Here is a 12,309-nt window from a genome sequence, read left to right on the forward strand (position 1 = left end):
TTACTGAGCAATGCTTCGCTCTGTTCCGAAGTTGTAGTGAAACTGTAAAGAGAAGAAGAAGAGAACGTACACTCAGAAAAACAGAACAAAAATATCACCAGCCGTCATGCAAAACAAATGAAAAACAAATCCAAATAAAAACAAAGCCACTAAAAACACCCAAAGAAATAAAGAAACAAAATGACTGTGTAAGAATATAACTGATTTGAAATTGGAGCATTTGAGCTGTTGATTGACACATACGGACTTTTAATAATATTCACCCAAATTGAAATTGCAAGTATACATAGTAGAACTATATAATTTGGGAAGTATGAAGAACCAGTGCCCCCCTGTGGCATGACATGGACATCACTAATAACAGAGGGAGATGACGTCAAACATTCCTGGTTCATTTGACATAAAGTACAAGTTAGACTGTATTTAAAAAAAAAATCAAAAATCCAATAAATTAGATAAGGTCATTTTTTTTTTTTTTTTTTGCCACTGGCATATTATGGCCTATTTGGACACAAAACCAATATAATAAAAAAAGAGCTTTGAATGTTAACACAGTCGATGGCGCTTTAGGCCCTGACAACGACCTACAGCCACAGTCTGTCAGAGTCACATAAATAACTGCCTCTTTCTCAGTGTTACTTTAAAGTTTACTGCTTCCACTACCGGGGTGAAAAATGCCAGTCAGTTTTCACAAGCACATAAATCTCTGGCTTTAAGTTGCCTGTCATAAAAATGACTTCTGTGCAGTGAGATATACAGTATGTTAGATTTGAGAGAAAAAGAGCAGAAGTGACTGAGAGCTGATTCAATGTGTCTTAGCTTAGTAGCTATATTAGCAAACATACACACACACACACACACACACACACACACACACACACACACACACACATATATTCATATGTATGTATTATATACTGTATTTACATATCTATACATATGTGTATATATGAAAAAGACAAAGTTCTAAAAGAAAGTCAGTCAATGTGGAGTCAACAGAACAGAACAATTGCAACAGGTTACAGCCAAAGAGCTTCACAAATATATGAAACTTGCACAGCTTTCCTGTAAGATGCTACATGTTCAAGTTTGGTGACAGAAGTAATTCTCACTTCACAAAGTTAAAACAGTTGTATTACTGCAACACAGCACTAGGTGATGCTATATGATCACTGAAATAAGTTTCAAACTCTCCGACAGAAGCCACTGAGAAACAATAGCTGAAAATTTGAAATTGGGTTCTCTGTATGAAAAAAAGACACCTTCCCTGATTTTCATCTATTTGAGGGGAAACAGCAAGTTACCCTAAACCTGTCACATATCACAGGCCTATTATTTGTGAAAGAATTCAGCCCCCCCATCAACCCCCCGACCACACACACACACGCACACACACACACACACACACACACACACACACACACACACACACACACACACACACACACACACACACACACACACAAAAATCAGTCTCAACATCTGGCACAGTAAATAAATATTCCAGTGTGTGCATGTGTGTGTGTGTGTGTGTGGATGATGGATGGGGGAATGGGGTGTTATCAGGGAGAGCATGTATCAATGTCTGCCAGTTTTACACACAGGCTGACAGGACAGTGACACACTAGAACATGGGCGGCAGTCACCCAGACGAGCCGAGCTTCATTTCCTGTCCCTGCTCCACTGCCAAAAATATGTGACATGTTGTCTTCATTAATTCCACCTCTATTTGGAGCTCTCCCTCTCACACCACCCTGTACACTACTGTCCTTACATACATTCACACTGAAACGCACACACATTCACATACATGCATAACCAGACACAGAAACACACACACACTGATAATTCCCTACAAGCACTAAAAACCAATCATACATAGGTGCTAATGAAAATCTTGTCATGTGTGCATACACGCTTCTTTCCACTCTAGCATACTCCCTCTGAAAATCATTAGCCAGCCGCCAACAACATTTTTCAGCAGAGCAAACTACATAAAGATGTCACTTTAAATCGCTTACTAATTAACACTTAAAAAGACACAAATTAGATATGCGTGGCTAAAAGCAATTATAATATCCGCAAGTTTTGCGAGTCATTTGGGAAATGAAAAGAATGCCTAATTGCTGGAACCAACATCATCTGAGACATGGCTTAAGTGATGCCTGTTAGGAAATGGTCTTATCTACAACTGCGGCTGTGATTACAACAGTTTTCCTCAATTACATCTGCATATGGAGAATTCTACAAAGTACATCTCTTTCGTGAATCTATGTTTTTCCAATAAAAACGAAGAAACTGGAATCTGTGCAGAAAGCACCTCTTGTTTCTGAGGCGGGGAAAAGAAGCTCTGCTGTCATGCAAAGCGGACAGTGACCTCTTCTGGACAACAGAAGAAGCGAGTTTCCTCCCAAAACAATGAGAAAAGTAGGGGAAAATTTGTTGATGAAAAAGTTTTGCCTAATTTCAGTATTGTGCCTTTGTTGTTTTACATACTGTATCCACGAATGAAGTGCCAACTGAGCACAGAAAACAGAGCTGGCATTAATTTAACAGTGTATTACAGACAAAAAAAAAAAAAGGTATTTTTCCAGCTTTTTTGCAGGAAAATCACTGACTATATTCCCCCATTGTTCTGTACATCTCATCTTGGGATAATAACAAGAGGAGAGAAGTAAAAATAACACAATGGTGAGGGATGCTTCCACTTGGAAACTAATTATCAAGCTAAGCTGTGACTTATCCTCATCAGCCTGGCCCCACCATTAATCTTGTGCTGTCGTCCACTTCACTAAATCCTGTGTGTTACACTATCTCACATTTACTTCATCAGCTCCAGCGCGGCTGTAATTAATGATTTCTCATGCCCTTCCCTTCTCTTCCCCAGCTCAGCTCACCATGTGTCCTCCTGCTAATCACACTCTCTGAGAAGAAAAGGAAGGAGGAGGAAGCAAGAGTGGAGGGAGAAGAAAAAAAGACAAGAACATATAGGATGAGCAGTCAGCCTGTCTCAACCCTGGACACACACACACACACGCACACACACACACACACATACCATTAATACCTGCACCGACAATGAGCTTCATTCAAATGACCATATGACAAGATGGCGACTGTGATTTGGATAGTATATGACAGAAGACAGAGGCAGAGTGCAGAACAGACACCCGGTTTGATGAGGGAGTGTTTGCCTTGTAACACATCTGAAACCCAACAGCACCTGTTCTTTTACAGTGGTCTGTCACTTCCTGGCAGTTCTGATACCAAGATACCGTGCTAATGAGAGAGAAGGGGGGTTGTCACTCTCTTTAAAGAACACACGCACACACAGAGACACACAGAGGCATGCTGATTCTCTTTCTCTCGCTCTCACAAACACACGAAGTATAAAAAAGTAGCTGCTCACGAATGATTTTCTTCCCACAGATGCCTGTAGGCTACAGTATTTCATCAGAAATGCGGAGGATTTTGTCGTGCTTAATATTTGCAATCTCAAACTTTCTAACTATGAAGCTGATTGGAAACTTAAAAAGTTAAACATGTGGAATGTGACCAGAAAGGGCCCTTAAGATGTGCAGCACTGTGGGAGATGCTAGATTGAGCTGTTGGAGGAAAGAACTGGGGAATAAAAGTCAAGTGTTTTGTAACAGGAGACGAAGCTTTTAAGAGAGAATGGCTGCCTAGCATAGCCATGCTTTTATTCAATTGGGGCTTAGTGGAGCCAACAGGGCCTCGCTGTCTCAGACACTTAATTACAACCCCAAGACCGTTTGCTTTGCATTCTGGGCCAGCGGCGTCAGTGGCAGCCGAGCGTTGCAGCCTCTACTCACTTCCTCCTCGATCTCTGCCAGGGATTTGATCGTAATGCCCATTAAATTGACTTGCTGCATCTGAAATCAAAAGCAGGGAAAGGAGGAGGGAGAGGAAGAAGAAGAAGAAAAAACACAAGAAACATGGCGGTTAGGCTCATGGCTAAGTAAGCATGCTGAAAATCTTTAATCCTCTCCCTCTCTGTGTCAATACAAACGGGGCTATAGTGACAACCACTGCCAGCCAGCCAAATGGACTGCATTGAGCCAGCTCTGCCTGACTGCATGCATTCATCACTCAGAAGAGAGGAAAGAAAAGGAAAGAAGTGAGAGAAAGGAAAGGAAAGGACAGAAGAGGTATGCACCTGAAGAGACACGGTAAGATAGGGAACTACCATTATTACTCTAATGTTACATATATTAATAAAGATAATATGATGGATTTGTCACCACAACTTCAAAGAATTTTTTACCTCTCTGGGTTTGTCATAAAATTTCTCGGAGATCACAAAGGGCACATCCTCCAGAGCTGCAAAAGAGTTAGAACAAAAGACAAAAAAACAAAGTTGAATTTTGACTTTTAAACAAAACCAAATGACTTCCTATTCTTCTATTTCTTCAAGACTAAATGTAGGATTATAAAACAGCAAAGCTATCAACATCCCCAGCCACCCTGACACCTCCCCTCCTTCAGTCTACTGAGAGAAGATGAAAGGCTTTTTCATTCTCTGCTACATTTGAACACCTCCACTCTCTCCTCCATCCCAGCCCTTTTCCAACCCTCTTCCAGTTTAATTACTCTTGATTATTCCCGATTCCGTCTTGTCTGAGAGATGTTCACCTCTGAAACAAAGACACACTCACACTAGGCACAGAAAAGCGGAAAGAAGAGAGACAAAACATTCACCAGATATCAAATTTGCATGAAAATAAGACACACTGTTCAGCCGGCAAAAGTGGATTGAAATGAGGACTTGCCAGGAGCGTGGTGGTATAATTAGCATTTGACCAAACAAACGAGCTTCAACAGAGCTATAATTAAGCAGGCCTGTAATTAAGTGTATGCCCTTTATCATAATGATCGTGGTTAAAATGGTGTGATGGCTGCCAGTTGATTATTAATGGTGTAACCCGTCCTGCATGCATCCTGCACTGGAATCAAGGTGTCATGACTGTCAGGCTAGAGAGCAGCCCTTTGTTTATAAAATACATTAGGGCCCAAATTAACACAGGGTGACAAGAGACACAAAGCCTCTCGTTTCCAGGCTGAAAGGAAACCTGCAGCTGCTCAGCTTCATTAAAAAACTCCCAAATCTGGAAGCACAAAACTTGCTGGTGCTGGCTTCAACAATAGCTCTAAATATCAAGAGGTTGAACTCCCAACTGTTTCTCTTTAGCCCAGGGTCCATCAGACCACTGGCACAGGAAAAGGAACTCATAAACCTAAGCCAAAGCTCTTTGTGAGTCATAGTTTGGGATTTGATGCTCCTATTACGTTTTCCTATTGGAAGCAATAGTCAAAAGTATGAAATTACAAAATTTCCCTCACTTTGACACTTATGTAACTTGCCATCCTCTATTGGCTGTTACGTAGATCTATGGTTTGGCACTTTTCATGCAAGTGTAGTACAATGTGATCTTTGTAATCAACGCATGACCCTCACCCTAAGGACCACAGAAAAGCTTATTTAGTTTCTTGGCTTCCACTCATCTCACTGCTGCTTTCTAAGTGGTGCTTTAAGCTCCACTGTAAGCATGCTTTGATGGTCATAATTCCAGAGATGATGTGTTAAACGTTTACCATCTTCAACAGTTTAACATTAGCTTATTAACACCTAAAAGGTGAAGCTACAAATATCTAATATTATTGAAAAAATAATATTTAAGTTTTTCTCCTTCAAACCATGAATGTCACACTCATTCAGCCAAGCATCCCCATAGTCATAAAGATTTATCCTCTGGGCACCATGAACATCTGTACCTAATTTCATAGTAACCCATCCAATAGTTATTAAAATAATCCCGCCTGGATCAAAGTGGTGCACCAACAAATGAACAGACAGTACCATTCTTAAAACCATAGCCGAAGCTTGGCTAGTGAACTGCATAGTGGAGGGATTCGAGAGATGTTAAAAGCCAAGACACAACTTTTGCCACAGCAACTTTGAACTTGTGGATATCTGGAGCACAAAGCCAGCCAAGGAAAGTGGTATGATGGCTTGCTCAAGCTTGTAACTACAAGCAAATAAACGTGCACTACTGTGTCGCTGGCAGCACCAATACCAGGCAGAGGTAGGCAGCGAGAATACATTTAAATCAATAGCCAGCAGTGGGAAGCAGAGATTGCGGCTGCTGATGGATCTACGTGGCATGGACAGATGAATGCAGAGAGCTGAAGGCCAGAGAGTTGCTTTATTGCTCAAGGATTACATTTAAAACCAGGTCTCACTTTGTATTCCCCGACCATCTATACTAGAGTGCCCATCTAACATCTAGACAAATGGAGAGGCACCGGAGATGACTTGGTGGTAAGGAATGCATGCTGTACTCTAAAGTAATCTTGAGGTGCAAAGGGCAAAAATAATGTAAATCGAATCCTCTGACCAGGAATCCCAGTATGAAGCATGTTTGAGCCGCTGAAATGGCCAGGCTACACCCCATTAACTCATGAGTGTATTGCAGTGTGGGGAATTGGATAGTTATTTGGCATTTGGAGTATGTGAGTGCAGTCAATACGAAAACATCTGGCAGGACTTTTGGTACAGTGGCTATGATCATGATGGTGATGATGATGACTGTGAGCACAGAGGTGGCGTTAAGTAAGGAGGACCCTGTGGCTTGAGTGATTGTAGTGTAAAGAACGAAGTCAGCACAGGGCCCGTGTGGATCATTGCCTTATTAATGGCTCCGTCAGGTGCGATGAGCAATGGCTGCATTGTCATCTCCAGCCCCTGGGCACAGATGAATGGCTGTTTCAGGGCAGGAAGGGCTCCCTCGTACGCTGGGCTGAGCACTAATCCCTCACTCTTCCATTGTTGGATGCACTGTCACCCAGGACTTCAGCAACACTATACATTGCATTTCCAGGGCTCCAACAGACATAGCAGTGCATAACATGAGCTCCGACATACCCACACACACACAAACATATAAACCACATCAAGTTGTGAACATTGACTGATGGAAAAATATGCGTGGCTGATCAAGCATGCCCCATATTACCTGAACCACAGCTCAAGAGTCGCACTATAGGAATGTTGATGAACTTTTATTTTACACTTCACTAATCCAGCACAATTGCATTGATCTCCGTCTGGTATGATTACTTGGGTGAATCTGTCTTGCTCCTGAATTAAGTGAGGAAGTCAAAGTCAGGGCAATAACAAGCAAACAAGAGAGAACATCTACTACAACTTTTTTTTTAATCTATCATTCTGTTGTCCAGTAGCATCAAATCTTAGGGAAATAATAAGCAAGAGAGCCCAGAAATAGCTTGAAGTTTTCTCTGGAAGCTGCTTTATTTCACATTCCAAACAATTGGATGCTGCCTTTTTCTGTGTGTAGCCAGGCTGCAATGCCTTCCGTGTCGATGTGACTCTCAATTTGAGCCAGATTCTTTATGCAGACCATGGAAATGCTATTCCTGTTGCAGACCCTGCTCTCTGTCAGCAATGCAGTTAATGGTGAGTAGATGAACAGAGAGCTGGAGGAGGACCCCCTATGCCCACTCACAGCCCTTAGCCCCACTCTGACATGAGAAATAGTGCCCAGGCCTGACAGCATCTCGGAGACATATTGTAGTTTATTTTGTCGCCCGGGCATGCCATCTGTGCCATTCCAATGGAGGGTGTGTGTTCAGGCTGCTGCAGGAGAGAGGGCGCGAGGCTCTGGGTCCCTCAGTAGCTCTGCAGCCGCGGCAGGTCATTAGTCAAATTGCCTAATGAGAGAGAATACAAATGGCCCCCTACCCTGACAGGAGGAATTTTGGAGGTGTCAGAGCTCCTGACCCGTGCTATGAGAACAGATGATAGCGAGTTGCTATTTTCAGATTCTTTTAATGACTATGGCTCTGTGAAACCCATTCTTTTTCTTTTATCTTTTCCCCACTTTTCAAACCCTGTTGACAGATGAGTGGAAAAAAATTGAAAAACTTTTCAATACATTAAAAATCACACTTGCAAAATTGGAATTGTAACTTTTAAATTATTCAGATGTTTACTCGGAAGTCAATTAACATTCAAAAAAGCGTATAATATTGATACAAAAACAGATTATGATGTTGAGGGTTTCTGATAATATATTTTTATTTGTCTCTGCTGGCTGTGTGCAGTGTATTTCTTCAGTCTCACTGAAGTGTGTGCAACCTTCTGTTGCAATTCTCCTGACAGCAAGATGGTTAGTTTATACTTAAATATTAATTTCATTTCATCTGAATGTTGGAAAATGTAAACAAGTTTAAAAGGTTTGTGAATACTGAGAGTACTGTGTAAAATATCCAGTGGATAAAACTGTTTATAGTTACACACTACAGGCTGGGGGCTGCAAAACAAAATAGATCTGTGAAGAAAAACTGGCAGAGAAACAGAAGGGAAGCAATGGAAAATAGCTAAATCATTCCATATAAGCTTACATTGTCTACTTTTATGATAATTTTTGAAAGGTAATGAACACCTTACTTATACGTATAGGTAATTATATTATGAAGCATTGTGAAACATGCATGGACATACTGTGGAAACTAGCAGCAAACATATATCTCATTATTAGTTATTTATCTATTTTTTTTTTGTTTGGAAGATGTACATGACAAGCTAATGTAGAATGACACACTTGTGACAAGCAGTACTTTAAAACTAAGGATCTGAAGCAGTCTGATTTACCGTGAGATGCCAGCACAAACAGTGGTATAATTCAAAGATGCTGAGGTGTGTCTCCATGTGAGATAACTTCTCTCACAAACATGTATTCAAGTTAGAAGAACTTTTGTCTAAATGTTGAGCTGTGAGGTCATCTTGTATTAGAATCAATTTTAATAATTCTTCAAAGTTGTAATAACAGGAGAAATACTGGGAGAACCCTTTTCTATTGGCTGGTTATTGAGAGCTCTCTTGAAACTAAATGGACAATCAGACTTTAATCAGCAGCACAGACTATTTTAAGACGCTGCCATGGCACTGGCATTGATCCCCAGCTGTGGCTGCTGGTAAATGTGCAGCAGAATGTGTGTATAAATGGGGTACGCCTCTCTGGACAAGTGTAAAAGCTGGCAGAGGGCTGACAGTAAATTGCATGTGCCGGATGGGACACAGCAGAAGGCACAATTACACAAATCCCCTCTTAATTAGCGGTTCTGTGGGCAAACTAACCCGTAATGATGCGAGGGATGTGGCGAGCCCCAGAAATCCTAACAAGAAACACTCAGCAGCACTGGAGACTGGGTCATATGGCCCCAGCTCCCCTGAAGTAGTGACTGACGCATGATCTGTTTTGATCAGTGCGGCTGCAGGAGATGATTCCCATGTAGTGCAGCTCCCTACCACTCTGAGCCCTTGCTTAGCTACTTGCCCTCTGGACTGTGGGTAAAGCAGCAGGCCCTATGTGGTTGAGGGTGGCATTATTAAGTTTTCCTTGCTCACAGTACCGGGCAATGTAAAGTGGCATCTCACACAGTGAGTAATGAACTGTGCCAGGGCGGAAGCAGGAGGGATGACAGCCAAAGAGGCCTCCTTGGCAGCCACTAACCTGGGCATCCACCAATTCATCATTCCCTAGAACCAATCCACCAATGCCTCACTGCCATTTGTCATTAATTATGCTAATAAGGATACCATTACTCTCCTGAAGAAACAGGAGACTGTTATTAGTACAATACATTTACAGTTTAATACATATGCATTTGCTTATTAGTTTTACTCTCTGAAGAGTCAGACTTTAAAAAGAGATATTTTCCAATGCTCAAATAAAACTGCACTGCAATCTCTGCCACAGATGAGGCAGGGACACCTGCAACTGTTCTATAATCATTCACTATTCCCAGCTTCATAGCAAAAAAAACCCCAAAAAAACATGGCCTCTGCCTACTGTGTAAAAACGCTGATGTGTTTGAGTTTTTTCAAAACATACTTCATGGTTCTAAGCAAACCAGTCTGAGCAGAACTACTTAATATAGCTTCTGGGAGCCCCAGATGCCCTTTTCCAAAACGACTTCATTCCCAGAATCTCATTGTGCTTTCTAAATCACACCACAGTATGTATTAGAAGATCATTAATTACAAACTTAACAAGTCAGCAGAGCCATTAAAAGATCTTTAAGGCATATTTGACCATAAATCTCCTTAAACTATATTTAATGACTAGATTTTTGTGAAATATTTTTTATCAAGTTCTAATTAGATGTGTGATAACAAACCCTGCTGTACATGGGGCAGATGAGGGCACCGTGACAGGCCCATCCATTGAGGCCGTCCACGTCTGGACACTGAAACTAATGGAGCACTGCCTCTATCTCAGGGATGGATAGAAAGCAATGAGGGATGAGACTCCACAGTCCAGTCTGGCCTGCAAATGCAAAGCCATTTGAAATCCCATATTTGACTGTAATAAAGGTTCAAAACTGCCTTTGGGCCTCAGGCTCCAGTCAAAAATTCCATTAGGATTTATACAGGATGGTCCTCAAAAACCTAATGACACCATAATACTGGAATTGGTCATGTTTTGTCACCAAACCTAGATGGTCCAGTAAGATTTCTGTAATATGAATTGAATACAGGTCATCAGCATTGACTTTGCTCACATTTGAATATTTATTTGTGTCTCAATGGTTTAGAATAGCTTATAAACAAAAACTTTAAAAATCATACAATAAATGTATGTTTGATAACTTACATTATTTCCGTAATACAGGATTTACAAACCATACATAAATTCAAGATGATATCCGAATACAAACAAGACAAAATTAAGCTGTTGGGAAAATTACACACAATCCAAAACATGTAACGTATAAAACCCACATTGGTCCACAGAGGACAACACAATAAAGGCTCAAAATACACAAGATCACTAAAACGTCAAGGCTCCCAAATTGTTATATACTTGCAGTGAGTTGCCTGTATTTCTAATTGTGTGCAAATGCCATAGAAATTGTTTGCCAATTTTAACAAGCCCAGAGGAGGGGCTTGTCTCTGTCTTAAAAATCAAACTAACATTATTGAGAGTTATTTAACTTTACAGTCAGCCCTGCTGGTTAGGTTGAGAAAGGTAGAAATGATTTTAGAAAACAACGTTATTTTGTTTTAGCTATCAATTTCTGTGAAAGCTCCCCTACACAAAAGGATGAAGCAAAACTTTTCCATTTCACAATTTCAAAGCCAAGAAGACTGGAATGTTCACTTTAGCATAGCAATTTGTTTATAGCATGAGAAGATAGGACTATGATGCTATGGGAAAAGCCTGTATTATAAGCTAATTAAATTAGTAAGTAAGTAAATTATAAGCTATTGATTTATTTTTAAGAAATTAAACATTCCTTTATTTCATTTGTTGCTGAGAGTTGTTCATGAATGTGTGTTTGTGCGTATATGTGCACTTAGTGTAAATACTATTCCCCCACTAGACCACTCTCCCTCTCTTTTTTGCCTTTTGCTGACCAGGGAAATTAAGAAGCAAAACGCGGGTTTTAAGAGCATTCCTTTCATGTCTTGATGTAAGCTTTGGCATTACTTCAAACATCGGGATCGGTTTCATAGAAATCCCATTCCATCTAAAGTAAAAGCACGGCAGTAAATCTGCCCATGCCTCCCCCATAACACTTCCATAAATGATTCATTCAGCTCAGTTTAGCTGATGCAAAACAGAATGTTGTGAATGAAGCCTAGGTTGCAAAAGGAGGACAAAACAAGCTGTTCAGTAATTTCATCAATTCATAATAGAGAAAGAGGGGAGAAAGAAGTGAGAATAATATTGCATACACTTATAATAACTGCTATGTCACTATTCAGAGGTTGTGTTTTTTAATCCCTCAGCCTAAAGAATTGTGTTATTCTAAAATATAACCCCAGCGGTGCAGAAGCAGCTGAGATCCATCATGGTTTGAGATAAGACCCGGCGGATCTCCTCCCTCTGCAGAGCCATGCCCAGAACTACAGGGGGAGATAAGATGGAACTTTTGTTTGAAACCTGATGAGAAGCCTCTTAATGAAACTGCTGCGCCAAAAATAATCTTTTTTCTCCATGTTAGTCAATCAAGAAATGGTGTAGTTGGGGGGAAAAAAAGAGGAGAAAGAAAGTAATTTTGCATAATCAGTGAGCACCATCTGGAACAATTAACCAAATTCCACAGAACTCAGAGGATCAGTCATATTGGCTTATTAAAGATCCAGAATTATACAAGTAATAAATCCTTGGAAAAACGAAGCGTACCCCTGCCTGTCACGACTATTTTAACTTCAAATACAGTGGAATACTTGATAAGGCTGAAAAGAGGAGATTAATATAT

The 12,309-nt window shown here is 40.6% G+C and overlaps 1 protein-coding gene across 1 annotated transcript in view; it reads right to left on the reverse strand.

The window, feature by feature from the left end:
• mvb12bb (multivesicular body subunit 12Bb) overlaps positions 1–12,309 on the reverse strand; it is a 38,632-nt gene continuing 26,323 nt past the window's right edge. Inside the window, exons 7-9 of the mRNA XM_075469162.1 lie at positions 4,286–4,341; positions 3,834–3,893; positions 1–42 (exon numbers count right to left, since the gene is read on the reverse strand). Coding sequence (XP_075325277.1) covers positions 1–42; positions 3,834–3,893; positions 4,286–4,341 — 158 coding nt within the window. The remainder of the gene's footprint in view (positions 43–3,833; positions 3,894–4,285; positions 4,342–12,309) is intronic.

Source organism: Odontesthes bonariensis, chromosome 6 (assembly GCF_027942865.1).
Source record: "Odontesthes bonariensis isolate fOdoBon6 chromosome 6, fOdoBon6.hap1, whole genome shotgun sequence".
In the NCBI taxonomy this organism is placed as follows: Eukaryota; Metazoa; Chordata; class Actinopteri; order Atheriniformes; family Atherinopsidae; genus Odontesthes; species Odontesthes bonariensis.